The following is an 18,177-nucleotide window of genomic DNA, read 5'->3' as shown; positions in this document are numbered from 1 at the left end:
ACAGATCCTCTTCATGTTTACCAGATAGGAAGGCCTTTTAAACACAATGAAATTTATCTGTGCATAGGACTGGTCTAAAGGTTTCTTTAATTTTAAAGACAGGTTACATTACCTGGAAAAAAAAAACACTATATTGCGATTAGTAGATGTGGCAGCAATAATTTTTGAGACAATTACTTCACATTTTTGAAAATACCTATACATAAATAGTTAATTATTTAACTACTTCCCATAAATAACCATAGATAACCAAAGAATTTTAAATTACAGATTTGTATCTTTTAGTAATTCACGTAATAATAGAGACTCATGAGGAGATTCAGGAACATAGAATACAGACTACCTTCTAAATTAACAACTTGATTTGTTTTGTTTATTTTTTTAAAAAAGCCTGGTACTTACCACATCTATAACTTGAAAAAGGCAATGCATAGATTCTAGCAATGGGAAATTGTCTATGAAGAAAATATAAATAGATAAAAAGTCAATAATACAGATTTATCACATATTGCTGTCAAGATAATTCAAAAGATCAAAGCATGCATATGATGTAGAGACTGGCTTTTTTTGGTTCATTTTGAATCTATACAACCTATGTGGTTAGGGATTAAACTGCAAAGGTGCATGAAAGGGTTCTTTATATTGCACCTTTCCTCTTCCTTGAATAATGAGATGTAATTATTTCAATAGGTTTGACGGGAGAGATGAAGACTAATATAGAACATATATGAATATGCTTTTACTGCACTAAAAGTACATGTTTTTTGGTATGTATGAAACTTTCCCACTTTGTATCATCACCCACTTCTTCAGAATTTCTTCTAATAAAACATCTGAAGCATATAATTCATTGTAGGTTTTTTTAAAGTGACATACTATTTAAAGATTTTTAACTGAAACTGTCTGAATGTTTCCTGCTTTGGTTTTTAATTGTTTAAACTCAGCAATATAAGCATCCATGCCGATAAAATTCAATAATACTTAAATAAAATCAATGCTTCCTTTTTTAGTTGATCTGTAATAAATGATGTCAGACCCCAGAGTTCATAGTGTCTTAATATGGTTTAATTATTTTTAAATTTATTTTTAGATTAACCTTTAAAATAATTTTAACTACTGTGTTATAACTGGTGGATTTTTCCTAGTGTTATAGCACAAGAAACAATATAGGGATTTATTAAAATTAAGGAATTTATTAAATGCCTTATATCTACGTATATATCAGTTTTTCAAGTACAGTAACTTTTGCTAGCTACTTATGAAACAAGCCATATTTAAGCAGTTTCCTCCAAAAAAGCCACAAGTAGAATTCCCCAAATCTCTGGTCAGCTGATAAACATGCTAATTGGCATTGTAAGAATGTCAGACTGAAGAGATCTTGTATTACCAAGTTGGAGAAAACTGAAGACATAATTTCCTACCATTGTACTATGACTTTCTTTCAATGTCACATGCATAAACTATTCATGTCTCTCTGTTAAAAACAAATCAAAAGTCAAATGCAAAACACTTGAGATAGTTTATGTAATCATTAGGATCAAACAAAGAAGAATAAAATCCATACACCAACACCTGGGAAATCAAACTCTATTAATATCACTAGCATCTTAGTAGCTTTTTTATGTATAAAAATAATTTCTATGAGAATTCAGGAAAAATATAATTCAACTTGTCTCCACCACTTTTGTATAAGTATGTTAAGTAGGTCAGGCCAAAGAAACAAGTTTAAAGAATACATTTCCTCATTTACTTTTTATAAATAAAATATATATTCTGTAATCTTAAGGGAAACCATAACATGTACCATTATATCCATCACACTGACTCAGAGCTAGATCTCTCGTATTAGAATACATACATTGAAGAGGCCGCCGTTGAAACTCCCAAAAGCTTCCAAGATGACTCCATGAGATGCGGAGTGTGTTATTCAAGAACAACACAAGTCCAAAGCAGAAATTGGATTCAAAGCGCTGAGCAGAAAAGCATGAAAACAGGCTTGCCAAATGTCAATGTTTGGCCTGGCCAAGGTAGGCTTGTATCATTTCTTTACTTATACAATACACAAGCATGACTGAAGGCTATCAGTGCTCCAGTAAACAACTCTGGTGCTCCACAGAAAGATTTAGATCAACATCCATGGTATTGGATCAGGCCCCAATTCAGGAAGCTAGGTGTTAAACAAAGCTACATATCTGAAGAAAGTACCCTTACAGATACTAAAATAATGACATTGTGATTCCCTTCATATACATACAGTAGAAGCTGAAACGGTTGGACATGCTTACAAATTAGAGGGTGTAGTAACTATACAACACATGCCTTAAAAAAGTGTAAACGTTTTACCACAGATTATACAGATCCTCCTAGGCACTATAAAAACACCAGAATCACAATATTACAAGTCATCACTAACAAAGAATTCTATTTCATTTTTATATATATTTATATATATATATATATATATATATATATATATATATAATTGTTACTTATATAATACTTAAAAATCACTTTTAAACAATTATACAAGTTCACTTTAAAATTAACTTGTTAATAAAGTTGTGCAAAACAAGCTGCTTTCTATAATTAAGTGAAGGATTCATTCATTTATTTATGTCTTCGTTTTTACAAAAATAATAATAATAGTTCATTTAGAAATGTGTCTCTTTTTCTGTAATGGCTGAAATGTTGCCATCACCTTTCAGTTTGGCATCGTAGTCATTTGCTGTAGCAACATATGAGCCAGTTCTGATCTTTCCTCTCATTTTCAGATCTGGGCTAGCTACAATCAGTTTTCTGAATCTCTGGAAAATAGAAAGCAAATAAAAAAAAACCATTAAGTATTTCTGTCATTCTTAATAGTCATGCCAACTCAATAAAACCTAGTTCATACATATTGCTCTTTTAAAGCACTGGTTCTTGAATATCAGAGTTTTAACATCATAATATATTTTGGTGTTGCATGTTGCAAACTTAAAACTATGTATATATGCATGTATGTATGCATGTATGCATGCATGCATGCATGCATGCATGCATGCATAGATTTGATTTGGAAGAGATATATATCAGAAAGCATGGGAGGATGAATGCCGCACCAGTCTATACCTCATTAAAGCAGTCATGTCTCCTTCCAGCATTAAATAGCTGTAGTGACAGGTACAGTCAGGTGATGTGTTCAAAGCATGTTTGAAAGCACCTCTTTGGAAGTGAATTTGAAATAATTTGTTCTCCATTCATTCCATAATAGATTACTTAAGATAAAAATATTGTTGCTACGATGTGCATAAAACAACACCTTCACCGGTTCTAAATATTTACCAGCTAACAGTTTCCACTTCTTTTTTAAAAAAAAATTTATTGAACAGTTTTTAAAAAAAGATGAAAAGAAAAAAATATTTTTTTTCCAATTTCCTTCTGTACAACATTTCCACCTCGGTATACCTCCATTGTAAATGTACTTTCCACCTCTTATTTCAGTTTCTCTTTGTCTATACATATGATACTATTACATACAGTCTTTACAATCCTTCTTTCCATTTATACATGTTTGTTCATCGCTACCTATACATTGTTAATTCCAAAATCCCGTGTCTTCTTCATTTAGTCTTTCCTTAAGCTTTACACCTGTCCGCTAGCCATTTGTACCACTCGTTCCATGCTATATAATATTCTGCTTCGTCATTTTCTTTTATTTCTTTTGTAAATTTGTCCATCTCTGCACACTCTAACACTTTCATTATAACATTCCCCTCTGTTGGTATATTATTATTATTCCAATTTTGTGCATATGCTATTCTCGCTGCCATTATGATATGTATAATTAGCAATAGCAATAGCAGTTAGTCTTATATACTGCTTCATAGGGCTTTCAGCCCTCTCTAAGCAGTTTACAGAGTCAGCATATTGCCCCCACAGTCTGGGTCCTCATTTCACCCACCTCAGAAGGATGGAAGGCTGAGTCAACCTTGAGCCAGTGAGATTTGAACTGCTGAACTGCAGATAACAGTCAGCTGAAGTGGCCTGCAGTACTGCACGCTAACCACTGTGCCACCTCGGCTCACAATTAAGTATTGTGGTTTTTTTTATCATAATTCCTTGTAGGTATTCCCAATAAAAATAATTCTGGTTTAAAATCTATTTGCTGTTTAGTAATTTAGTAATTTCTTCAAGCCATTTTCTTATTCTATTCCAATATTACTAGAGGCTTACTATATAGGACATTTGTTACTTCAATTTCTTCCCTCCCTCCTTCACATTTTGGTTTAAAAATGTTTCATGAAATATTTTTCTTATGCTTGTGAATTGACATTATATAAACCATCCCTAACAAGTGTTTGTATGCTGCTTAATCAATATAATAGAGGCTATTCATTTGTGGCCCTCAAGTGAATGCTCTGGAATAAGTCCTTAAATAGGCTTGTGATTATTAAAAAAAAAAAACTCCAAAACAATCCTCCTAAAATGTAAACGTGTTATTTGGGTAACAAAAATGTCCAATTTTGCACCCTCCCAAGTTGTCTCTTGGGTTTTTTTTACACAGGTATCACCATAAATTAAATGAAAGGTAAGTTAATAAATTGACTGCTATCATCTGACATCTGCATTTGTTTTATCACAATAATAGGCACTGTGTGGAGTCAGAAGGTCCTTACTTCTGCAGTACTACCAACAGAAGATAAAGACTCAGAATTCAAAAAGATGTATATCCTAATTTTTCTTCCTGGGCTTCTACCTAGAACTGCTGCTCGTCTATTATATCAAACTGCTTTATAATAAAAATAAGCACCACCTCCATGATGGTTCCTTCTGTTTTCCAGAGTTGTACACAGATCCCCAAAGGAATGCAGACCATGGAGGAGAGAGCCATCATCCATCCAATACCATAACCCCAGTCCGGGTATATATATACATTGTTGTACTTCAAAGGTTTATATTTCACCAGGAAAAATATGAAGATGCCCTGAAATAAGGAAGAATGTGTTACGTATCCTTGAGAGAAAAAGAGAGAGAGAGAGAAATCTTGCTTAGAAAACTCCTTCATCCTAGTAAATTACTATAGCAGGTCTTACTTTGGAAGACAGACAGGCAGCATGCTATCTCTGCCGTTTTCTTCAATTCCAACACTTACATAACTTGCATCTGTCTCCTATTTTACCCAAAGGAACCAGATTTCACATTGAAATCCCAATGAGCTTTAATTTAAATAGCAAAGACATAAAGACTTCTTTTCAATTTAGTCACAAGTTGCATTTGTGCAGATCGACTTGTGAGTAGAACATGTTTCCATTTGCATACTACTGAGTTGGTTCTTCTATCTTTCACAAACATTGCAATGTTTGCAATTTCAGGTGGCCTCAACCTGGACAAAAATACCAGAACGTTCAATACGCCTCAAACTACTTCAAGTTTCAAATATTTACTTCTGGAAATAGCTAAATCACAGCAGTTTGATGTATTTGTGAGGAAATGGAGTTGAGAATTCTGTACATGTTTTGCTGCAGTGGCATTTCTCTCATAAAGCATCAATATAACAATGTGTATCTTATATATAAACCTTAATACACAATAGACAAAATGTACACAACCATACATGGGTGCGGACAGAAATGCTTTATATGGTATGAATCTCTTGCAGAATTTGTGAAAACCCACACATAAATATGTATATACAGATTCACATGTATTTAGACAAATATATAAAATGCATATAAATTTCATATTAACTTTTTAAAATTATTAAACTGTTGTGAAAATTACCACAATCCTACATCACTGTTAATGTCAGGTTTTCTTTATTATTTTATCACTTCAAAAATACCTCTGAATCATCCATTTATATTATTTGCAACCTTGCATTTATATGTATGTATGAATGTATGTATGTACAGTGGAACCTCTGATCATGACCGTCATCCATTCCAGGACTTCGATTGCAACCCGACTTGGTTGTGACCGAAAGCAAGACAAACAGCCCATGTGCATACAAAAAATAATAATAATAATGATGCAGAAGGGAAAATTGCCGCAGCAAGGAAAATCACCATGGCTGTGTTTGATCGCCACCCGAGTATTTGTTCACGACCAGATGCAAAAAAATATATGAAATTTTGGGTCGCCACCTGATTTGGTCGTGGTCAGAAGCATTTGTGTCCTGAAGTTCTACTGTATATTTATATAGGGAGTGTGTTTGCGTATATTTGTGAACGAAATGGGACAACTTGCCATGGCCAGGTCGCTATGGCCAACTCACCATGGCTAACTCGCTGCAGGACAATTGTGGAACAATTCATTGTGGAACAATTTAATAATCTATTTAATAATTTAAAATAATTTTTAAAAAAAACATTTTATTTTTTGCCATTCACGTTTCATTCTGGCCCTCCTTTTGCATCCTTTCTTTAATGATTCTATTCCACTATTTCTTTAATATTAGTGTAGCTCTTGTCCTGCAGAGATTGTCCTGTGGTGAGTTTGCTGTCGCAAATTGTCCTGTAGCAAGTTGGCCACGGCAAATTGGCTGTGGCGAGTTGGCTATGGTGAATTTTCATAGAACCCTCTATGAATGTGTTTCTGTGCATGCTTGTGTCCATACCCACCCACATGAACACATTTATCTGTAGGTACATATAAATCCATCAATTCTATCTGGTATATTAGTGGCACCAAGTGAAATTGCTCATGCCAGCAAACCAAGTTAGTTTTTCCCAGGAATTGAGGCAGGATACAGCAAGATTTGGAGACAAGATTTATGGGAATCAATTAGAATTCAGTCCCCCACATCTTTGTCCAAGTGCTCATGATAGGCAAATTAGTAAACTCCTATGCCATGTAGGAAATGCCATATATTTAGATATAACTTAGATCTCTTATGTATTCTATCATTGCAATATGAATTAATGCACAAAGAAACAGTATGGTTAAGGCATCAGCTTGGAAATTGGGAGGCCCTGACTTCTTGTCTTTAGGCCTCAAGGCATCATCTGCATGACCTTGGGCCAGTCACTGTCTCTGAGCCCTAAGAAGGAGGCAATGACAAGTTATTTCTGAAATCTTGCACACACAAAAATTCAGGACCTGTCCAGGCAGGTATCAGGAGTAAACACTGACTCAAAGGTGCACACAGATATGTACACACACACACACACACACACACACACACACACACCCTAGTAGTGGGATTCAAATAATTTAACAACCAGTTCTCTACCCTAATGATCAGCTGGGTGGGCGTGGCTCAGTGGTCATGTGACTGTGTGGGCATGGCCAACTCAACATCACTCAGGTCGATGGGCGCTTTGCCTTAGCTGTTACAATGTAATAAGGGTTAACCGGAGAGGCAATTTCTGTGAGCAGGGCAATAAAGATTAAGCTAGAAACAACACCAGAATGTTTCCTTCCTGCCTTCCTGACAGGATTAGCCCTGTAAAGCGGAGAAAAACAAAAGAAGTTTTCTTCCAAAAACCGGTTCTCTGAACCTCTTAGAAAGTTAAGAACTGGCTGAATCCCACCACACACACACACACACACACACAGACACACAGACACACACACACACTTGAAGATGGCAAGAAACAATGGCTTGCCTGAATCAGGATGGATAGGAATAGGAAAAAAGGGAAAAAATCTAATATAACATGATCAATAAAAAATAGCTAAGGATATTTCGTAAGATTTTTTTTTCACTTAACCACTTGAGATTTGTTGCATTCTCCTTGTATTATCTACTTCTGCAAAATTATTTGAACAAAGACAACCTGATGAAAACCTTGCCAGAGTCTTACTAATTGTGTTCTCGTATTAATCACAAGTTTTATTACTTACTGCACAAATGCCAGGAGTAAGGAACATCCAACACCATTTAAACATTACCAGTGGTCTGTACCCAATCATATCTTCAATGTTGTCGTAAAACCGATTGCTTCCTATGCAAAATAAAAGAGCAAAGAGTGAGTGTGCATCCATTAACACTTTTACTTTCAATCAATGGAATGCTGTAGTGACACAGACATTTATACACTATTTCTGAGATTCACCCCTTCTCTGTGATTGTCAATGAATGCATAAAAATGGAAAGCAAAGGCAGCTGCTAAAAATGTGCCTGTTGGTGGAAAGAAACATTGCCCGTTATTTACAGGTAAATAACTGGGTCTGGTGTATCTACAGCTACAGTAACACAGTTCTTTCCAGGGCTGCTTTAGGGCCCTGAGAGTGCTTTTGGCATGATGTCCATTGTGTCACTACACATCTGAGGAAGGGACGTACAAGGCTGTCACTTTTATTTTCCTTTGGAGCCACCTGAGAATGATGCTGTATCATGAGGTTATGCCATTACAAGAGTAGGGAAAGCGCCTCAAGCTTCTTGATGCCATTACCTTCCAAGTGTAACCCCAAAATAAGATGGAACCTATTGCCAAGATAAGGAGGGGCTCCAAGGGGATGCACATTAGCTCAGCATCAATTATTTCATTACCAGCAGGAAAAGACAGAGGGAAAGAGAACGGCAAAAACATCATGCTAAGACATTTTATTAAAGCATCTATGTGAAACCATTGGAGGAGGTCACCTGTAGCCATGGGGTGAAATATCATCAGTATGCTGATGATGCCAGCTGTATATTTCTGCCCCTGGTGAAGTAAGCAATAATGCTGATGTCCCGCCTTGGTCCTTGGAGGTTGTACGAGTTTGGATGGGGAACAAAAGACTTTAGTTCAACCCTGGCAAGACTGAGTGGCTTAGGGTTTGGAGAATAACATTGGGACCAGGAATATGGTTGTTAAGCCCAAGTGACTTAAGTTCACTAAGTAAAAATTCAACTGTACTTACTTCAACTTTTATTTGCTTCACAGGACTGCAAAGGTTATAAATGCAAGCATTAGTTGCAAAGTTACTTCTTAATCCCTGTCATAGCTCTGAACAATTGCCATACAAGACAATCACTAAAAAGATTACCCATAGATCAGTGCACATTGCATCTCTGTTCAGCGAGTGCACTGATTACCAGTTTGTTTGGGGGTTCAAGTAGCAATAGCAATAGCAATAGCAGTTAGACTTATATACCGCTTCATAGGGCTTTCAGCCCTCTCTAAGCGGTTTACAGAGTCAGCATATCGCCCCCACAGTCTGGGTCCTCATTTCACCCACCTCGGAAGGATGGAAGGCTGAGTCAACCTTGAGCCGTTGAGATTTGAACCGCTGAACTGCAGATAGCAGTCAGCTGAAGTGGCCTGCAGTACTGCACTCTAACCACTGCGCCACCTCAGTAAAGGTGTTGCTGCTGATTTCTAAAGTCCTGAATGGCATGGAGCCAAGTTATTTGAGGGACTGCTTCTCCCCAATCACACTAGGTCTGGCAGAAACAGATAGATAGAATTCTTTATCGGCCAAATGTGATTGGATACACAAGGAATTTGTCTTTGGTGCATTTGCTCTCAGTGTACATATAAAGACAAGGTACAATCATCAAGAATCATAAGGTACAGCACTTAATAATAGTCATAGGGTACAAACAAGCAATCAGGAAACAACCAATATCAATATAAATCATAAGGATACAAGCGACAAAGTTACAGTCCTGCAGTCATAAGTGGGAGGGTGATAGGAAGGATGAGAAGACTGATAGCAATAGTAATACCGCCTTAGTGAATAGGTTTACAGTGGTGTGGGAATTATGTGTTTATAAGAGTGATGGCATTCGGGAAAAAAACCTGTTCTTGTGTTTAGTTGTCTTAGTGTGTAGTGCTCTATGGAGTCTTTTTGAGGCTAGGAGTTGAAACAATTTATGTCCAGGGTGCCAGGAGTCTGTAGATATTTTCACAGCCCTCTTTTTGATTCGTGCATCGTACAGGTCCTCAATGGAAGGCAGGTTGGCAATAATTGTTTTTTCTGCAGTTCTGCCTCTCCCCAATCACATCCGGTCTGGCAGAAACAGCATGTTGCAAGTACCATCCACAAATGAATGCCATCTGATAGGATCCAAGAAAGACCTTTTTCTGCCACAACACCCACTCTTTGGAAGATCATGTTCCATGAAATCAAGCTGACCCTGAACTTGTTGGACTTCTGGAAAATCCTGAAATCATGGCTTTGCTATCTGACCTAGGAATCTACCAATGGTGGTCTGGAGTCAGTCGAGGAAATTAATGGTATTCTCCCACATATTATGTTGTACTGGTTGTTAATAGTTTTATTGTTTATTTTATTTTATTATGATTTTTGCTATTTTTTAAAATTATCTTTGCATTTTAACTTTGTTAGCTGTCTGGACTCATGGAAATACAATGAGCAGCTATATAAAATAAATCAATCAATAAGATCTTCTATTTTCCTTGAAGAAAAATGGGATGCTTATTCCATTTCAATGAATACTTATTTCGGCAGATGATAAGCATCTATGTACCTAAACTGAATAACTTTACAAAAATTTCCTAAATTAAATTGGAATGTTGCATTAAACCATTAATTCATGAAAGTTGGATAAATTTGAATACTTTAAAGATATATATACATATACGTATACATATACATATACATATACAGCTAACTGCTAACAAGCCTCTTGTTAGACAGATAATGGAAGCAGTTAGCTTCCTCCCATAATTGGGGGCATACCAGGGGTTGTGACACTAAATATATACCTACTCCCTGGCTTCAGCTGATAAGGAGGAGGACCTGTGGCTTAATGGTTAAGACATCTGCCTAAGATGTAATACAGCACAGGTTCGAATCCCAGTAAGGGTATGGCTAGCTGATGAGAGCTAAATAGCTTGAAATAGATCTATACTAGTCTCCCCTTAATTTATTTATCAGCACAAATACAACACACACACACACACACACACATATGTGTGTGTATAAAAAAAACCTCTTTTTAAAATTCACTTGGAAAATCAGACCAAGTTGACTTGAGTTGATACATTTTTTTGTTGCAGTCAACATCTGACTTTAACTTAGATGTACATAATAACAGTTTATGCTTCAAACTGGCTTCTGCAATTCATGCAATACTTGAGAGAAATATTATGTTTGCTTGTATACTATAGCAATACAGTTTTAATGCATTAGATTGATAAATCAAGGGACACTCTTTATTCATATTTTATTTAATACACTGGCCATTGATTCCTGACTGACTCCTCCTGTTGTTCAGGGTGACTTTAGCTTTCTGGGAATATTTTATTATATAAGAGCACTTTAGGTAATCCACGTACATATATGGGGTTGCATCTCATACACTTAGTACTGAATGCAGTTCACACATTTACTAGAGTCTGTATTTAATTATTGTAAGTTTATTTTTTCCCCTTACATTTATAATTGTTTCTATATTTTTATTTTTGTGGCATTTTGAACCCTTGTGATGACTCCCCCAGACAGTTTCCCAAATACCTCTCCAGATGTCAGCTGGGAGAAAGATGAATCAGTTACATGTCTGGGGGGAGAGGGAGTTGGTCAATGGCTCTTAGCAGCCATCTGATAGGGATTTGGCTGATGCACAGCTGCATCAGGACAGCCCTGAGGTTTCAGGTGGGGAGACCACATAGCTGCAGCCAGTCAGTGAAACTTTTTCATCTGATCCGAGAACACATAGGGCAGAAAAAAGGCAGGAGCAGTGAAGATTACTTGTGAGGAGGCAGCCTCATCCTTTTTAATGAGCTGCACCAGAAGCTGGGTATTTAGTACAGAAGACAGATGGAGGCAATGCTGGGAACATATTCATTTCCTAGTTGTGTTTTTCCTGGTCATTGTGATTTATGCCTTGCTTTGATTGATACCAGGATTGTGCCTTGTGAACTCTGCACTTTCCTTACCCTGTGAACCCTCTTGTATTGTATATTTAACTTTGCCCAGTGGGTTTATCTCATTTGGGAAACTTTCAAGTGCCTTGTGAACTCATTGGCCATTTCTCTGTGGACTAGCATTGGTCTGCTTTTAGCAGGACTTAATTGAGATTATTCTGGATTTTGGATAAAGGGAATTTCTGGGGAATATTAATAAATCCACTAAATCATTGCTATGTTCGTGTGAGTGAATGAGAGGGTTGCACAGCCACCCGGAGTTTCTTTGGATAAAGTAATACGTGGCATATAAATTTAATAAATAAATGAAATTATAGAAGTATCAAATTAATTAATTAATTATTCACAAAAAAGTCAAAGTTAAATATGTAGTCTGTATTTAATTCCTAAACCCTTAGAACCAAGGATGTTTATATGGGAAACAATATGGGAAGATAAATCTTTGAATCCCTAGCGCCACGTAATGGAGTGAGCTCCCGTTACTTGTCCCAGCTTCTGCCAACCTAGCAGTTCGAAAGCACGTAAAAAATGCAAGTAGAAAAATAGGGACCACTTTGGTGGGAAGGTAACAGCGTTCTGTGTGTCTTCACTGTTTAATCATGCCGGCCACATGACCACTGAGATGTCTTTGGTAGTGCTGGCTGTTTGGCTTTGAAATGGAGATGAGCACTGTCCCCTAGATTTGGGAACAACTAGCACATATATGCAAGGTGAACCTTTACCTTTACCTTACATACTGACAAGGTAAATTATCTGACAAGGTAAATTATAGAAATAATTTCTGTGGGAAGAATTCCAGAAAGATGGAGGCAAACAAAGATAACATTAAACATTTTGTTTTGTTGCTCCTGTGTGATCTTTTCTCTGCCGAAGGCCAGAAAAATTTCCCCAACTACTCCCTGGAAAAGATATTGATCATTATGTATATCTAGTGTACATTTAACATGTTTGAGACATATTTGTTTAATAAGAAACAGGACATAAATAATTGACATCAAAAATACATTATTCAAATTATCCAGAAAAGTATTATGTAATTTCAAGGCAATAACATCAATCATCGACTTACCATAAAACCAGCCAATGCAGATACATTCAAATATAGCCACAAAAAGAAGGCACATTCCACTAGCAGCATAAGAATCAAATAGTTGGAAAACATACATTCCACCCTGAAAAAGAAAATTAAAAAATAAGAAGGTTGCGATTTTGTGACATTTTAGTGTTAAGTGTGAGGATTATTTTCAGATAGCATTCACTGGAGGATACCATGTAATATTTCAAATTATAACTGAATAGGAGGAAAATACAACATTCTCCTCCTTTGCCCAAGTCAAGAGGAAAATTATTCCTTTAAAGGCATTATTTTCATTGTGGGGCACTTCCATTAGTGTAGTAATATTAGTCTCACAGCAAGGATTTACCTTAGAGTAGTTAAAAGCTAACCTTTATCAGTAAGCTTAGGTAAGAGACATCTGATAAAAATGCTAGCTGTTCAATCTAAGCTCTGCAATACAGCTTAAAGTGAAATTCAATCGACAAGAAAATTTGCACAGCGTTTAAAATGTTCGTCAGAAATTACACAGCACAAAGTAGATATTGCAGTTCTTTTCAACAGCAGTGCATTTGTCCTACTAAATTTAACTCATTGAATGTTTTGGGTTTTTTGAGAAAAAAAAATTGTAATGAAAAACCTTATTGACAGTAAATGATGCAACAGTGCCATTTGGTGGACCATGATATATATTGCAACTTGATTGTACTTTGCAAATCACACATTCTAGAATGTACAACATAGATTATACTCTTTGAAACAAAAGGCATAGAAACAGTGTGCTTTGAAAAATTATTTTGCTGAAGTCTATTCAAAACAGTTGGGTAAGCAGCTGCAGTAATAGATGTTGGGTTTTTCTCAGAATCATGAACATAGGCCTCTAAATACTATTTTATGGAGAGTGACAATAGTGGTGTGACTCTCGTATTCTTTTCCAGTCGCACAGAGCTGAACACTGTGAGTAAGGCGTTGGTCTCTTCTGTGAAGTAGGGCTTAATACATGTTTCCAATCGGATTGTATGCATATTTTCCAGTGAAAGAATCTTCTAGACTACCTCTCCACCCGAAAACCTGAACTAGTCACATATCTCTTCTGCAATTAAGAGATTTTTTTAAAAAAAGATTACTTCTTTTGTTTATTTAAGGTATTTCTATAGCTTACTTTTATATAAATATTTTCTGGTAATGGCATAAAATCAATGTTGGAAGGTATAATTTAGTGTGTTGAATCCAATTCCTTATTCAATTCATGATAGTTTCCATAAATGGGATATCAATCATGGCAGAGATGTAAGCAGTATTGCAAACCCTATCTCAGAGACCAGCATCTATCCTTAAGATTATATATTTTATAGGGAAGGATGTAATTGTTCTTTAAGGTAACCTGATTGTTTACAATTAATTCATTCTGTGAAGATAATGAAGTGAAATACCACTATCTTGATGATTATTAAAGGCAACTGAGGGTTCAAATTTCATGTATCTTGGCAGAGGTCATCCATCAGTGATTAAAGCAGATTCTACCCTATTCCAATCTGGAACTCAGAATGGCTATCTTATTCAGCCAATATGAAGGAGTTGGTAAACTCAGGATAAAACTAAGTTCATGTTATGAAATATAATAACTATTTATATTCCTGTGTTTATGGTACTTTTTGCCTCTGTCATTTAAAAATTACAGTCAATGGCAATTCAATAGTTGATTACTAATATGATTCTTCTTATTAATTCAATTTGTTTGATTTGTGTGCTATCATCCATTCCCTCCCCCACCCATTTCATCTAGGGGATTCTGGGCAGCAGTTTCACAACAGTTTGTAGTAAAGCATAATCAATCAGTGATGATTGGAGAGATTCTGTACATACAAAAATTCAATTTACTCTGGTGAATGGGAAGGACATGTTGAAAGGGATAATCTTGTCCTAATCCCTAAATGGCTTTTCAAATCAAGATCACCATTTTATAGGATGCTAAAATATATTTGACAAGAAGATTTAAAATTTCTAAATGATTGGTAATTTATTCCAAAACCGGTTTTTAATAAATATTTCTGTTTCCAATCATATATGAGTCATCCAATATGCTTCATAGAATTTCCAACCCTAAAATGTTCCCACTACTTCACAGTTGTGAATGTTATTAAACTTTTCTTACCTCTGTTAACATGATTAAACCAAGAAAGTAAGACACAATTGAAAGAGCTAGAATCAACATTTCTCTTCTGTATCCCCTCCGGAAAACCTTGGGGTACATATCCACCACTGCTGTCACAAGACTCTCAACACACACAAACTGCATAAAAAACAGAAACAAGGCAAACAAATACATTCCCATTTCTATAGCAGTAATCAGTGCATGAAATGTTTTGTAGCATTTACAGCCCAATGCTATAAGGAGCTTTATTCAAACTACATAGTGTGTGAGCCAATTGTAATTCTGATTAAGTATTTTGCTGGTTTTTAGATTAGCATTAGTGGCATTGGACCATCCCTATTATTCTTCAAAAAGAGACACAGGACAGATTTTAATAGTTTTCTCAGAACAAAATAATACAGGCACTAGACTCTATATTATTTCTTGACTCTGTGCTATGAATAACTAGGGAAATTATTCAACACTTAAAGAGATATTCTGGGCTGAGGAAAGTGCTCCATTTTTTTATTCCCATTTCAAACTCAATAGTACCGATTGTATGTTGTTGAAATCTAATCCTTCAATAGCAAGAGCAATAGCATTTAGACATATACTGCTTTACAGATCTCTCTAAGCAGTTTAGAGAGTCAGCCTATTGCCCCCAAAAATCTGGATCCTCATTTTACCCTCCTCGGGAGGATGGAAGGCTGAGTCAACCTTGAGCCAAGGTGGCGCAGTGGTTAAATGCAGCACTGCAGGCTACTGCTAGATCAGCAGGTCAGCGGTTCAAATCTCACCGGCTCAGGGTTGACTCAGCCTTCCATCCTTCCGAGGTGGGTAAAATGAGGACCCAGATTGTTGGGGGCAATATGCTGACTCTCTGTAAACCGCTTAGAGAGGCCTGAAAGGCCTATGAAGCGGTATATAAGTCTACTGCTATTGAGCCTAGTGAGATTTGAACTGCCAAATTGCAGGCAGTCGGCAGGCAGCAGAAGTAGCTTGCAGTACTGCACTCTAACCACTGCGTCACCATGGCTCATCTGATTAAATACCATTTTTAAATTCTTTAGTTCACTATCCTAAAAGTCAATGACTTCACCAGGTACATGTCTATCTCTTGACTTTATTTTAGTGGCTGGTAAACGCTGCCATTCTTTTAGAATGCTATTTTCCAATGAACCCATGGCTCCAATGGGAAAGCTGGCTTCATTGCCTTTTCTCTGTCAAATTCTTGGTTGTTAGCCTTTTAAACTTCTAAAGTTTAGCCTGTGATTGAGGCCCATTATTTTCAATTTGTGTTATTATACATTTGCCTCTCCATTTTCTATTATTTCATAAATAACACCTGTTTGGATATATTAACAAGTCATGTTTATACTGGTAAAGAACAACTCTTACTACAGTATGTAACAATTCTATATTTTATGGACTTCACAGAAATTAGTTTGCAATGTTTATAATAGTTTTACAATAACTGTAATTTGTACCTGACTATCTAATCCAAGGAATATAAGCATCATGAAAAACAAAGTTGCCCACAATGGAGAAAGAGGCATCATCGTTACCGCCTTTGGATATGCAATGAAAGCAAGTCCAGGCCCTGAAAGTGAAATAAACAGGAATTAGATATATCAATGAGGATTTGTTCATAAATTGATCACATTATGAATATTCCCTATATGTATATAATTGATGGCATGGGATGGATCATATCTCTTTGAAAAGAAAAGAAAAAGTCCAACTTCTTTCCTGCACAATTAATTTATCTTGAAATCCCATATTCAAGTAGACCATCAAATATATTTGTATAACTTACCTGATTCTGCAACTTCTGCTATTGGAACCCCCTGTTCAAAAGCCATAAAGCCAAGAACAGAAAAGATGGCAAAACCAGCCACAAAGCTTGTACCACTGTTCAGGCAACAGAGCATAATGCAGTCTCTATCAAATAAAGAGCAAAATCATTGTTTAATTTTAAGTGCTTGACTTTATACCACAGTTTTGGAAAAAATTCAGAAAGAGAAAACCAGGAACTTCCAGAAGTTTTCCACATAGCTTATTGGCTGTACTTCTGGTACATTGATGGAGTCAAAGGTATTATAGTACATTTTTGTCACACTTAGTATCACCAAATTCTACTTTTCTAGATCTCAGAGATATCATCAGAGATTTGATAAGAATTTTAATATGCCCAAAATGCACCATTAAATTATTTGGTGTTCATTGGTAGCCTTTGTTAATATTATTTTCCGTTTGGATGTATTTTGTAAAATTCAATGTCTTCTCAGAATGTGAAAAGAAAACTTGTACAAACTGTCTCACGTGATATATAATTACTGGCTTTCAATATTGTATGATTGACTACATTTTGTTGCATATACACAGTAACATTCACATTAAATTTCTTCCTGCAAGGCTTTCAGGAGAAATGCATAACCAGAGCGTTCAGAAATGTACAATTTAATATTCAAATAACTTGTGATTTTTGTACCTAATAAATAAATAATCTCTGTTTTCTACTTTCTTCAGAATATGATATCCTTTTGTGTAGGTAAATGTTTACAATATTTGAATTCATGGTTGTCAATCAGTTTGAAAAGAGGGAAGATTGTGTTAAGAAATATAAAATCTTGTGGCACCTTAAAGATTGACAGGTTTGTCAGTTTTAAATGTACTTTGAAGATTTATATTCCACAAGGATTTATCTGAAATAAGTTGACAAAGATTCAGTATTTTTACTTGACAAGACAGACAAAATACAGATTGTAGAGTATGATACAGAAAAGGATGTTTTACTGGATTTATGAAAGAAATGATTAAAATTAAAAAAATAAAAGGGAATAAAAAAATAAAGGGAAATGCAAATGATAAACAATAACCTAGAAAATGTTTTATGTATTACAATGGAAGTTCGTTAAAGCCTTGAAGGAGCTGTGAAAGGGGAGTGGGGGCTATGTGATGGGATATAGAAGAATCAAAGAGAAATAAAAACCAACTTCAATATTAATTGAATTAAAAGTTGTTAGATATAAAAGGAAGGACAATAAAGTTGGTTTATTTGATCTAGACTTTTTGTTTTTGCAATGCTCTGGCAACTTTTTATGGATTTTGTGCTGACACCAGGATTGAAAAGTTGATGTTTTGCTTCCAGAAAAGGGATGAGATATGGGCTGAATTAACTTTAATTATTA

General features: G+C 35.6%; 1 protein-coding gene across 1 annotated transcript in view; it reads right to left on the bottom strand.

Annotated features, from left to right (window-relative positions):
- Positions 1–2,651: 2,651 nt before the first annotated feature.
- Positions 2,652–18,177, bottom strand: part of SLC6A11 (solute carrier family 6 member 11) — a 100,637-nt gene continuing 85,111 nt past the window's right edge. Inside the window, exons 8-14 of the mRNA XM_032210182.1 lie at positions 16,803–16,927; positions 16,474–16,586; positions 15,008–15,145; positions 12,868–12,970; positions 7,825–7,925; positions 4,793–4,963; positions 2,652–2,804 (exon numbers count right to left, since the gene is read on the bottom strand). Coding sequence (XP_032066073.1) covers positions 2,652–2,804; positions 4,793–4,963; positions 7,825–7,925; positions 12,868–12,970; positions 15,008–15,145; positions 16,474–16,586; positions 16,803–16,927 — 904 coding nt within the window. The remainder of the gene's footprint in view (positions 2,805–4,792; positions 4,964–7,824; positions 7,926–12,867; positions 12,971–15,007; positions 15,146–16,473; positions 16,587–16,802; positions 16,928–18,177) is intronic.

The sequence above is a fragment of the Thamnophis elegans genome, chromosome 2 (genome assembly GCF_009769535.1).
Source record: "Thamnophis elegans isolate rThaEle1 chromosome 2, rThaEle1.pri, whole genome shotgun sequence".
Classification (NCBI taxonomy): Eukaryota; Metazoa; Chordata; class Lepidosauria; order Squamata; family Colubridae; genus Thamnophis; species Thamnophis elegans.
This window is presented reverse-complemented; position numbering and strand designations above follow the sequence as displayed.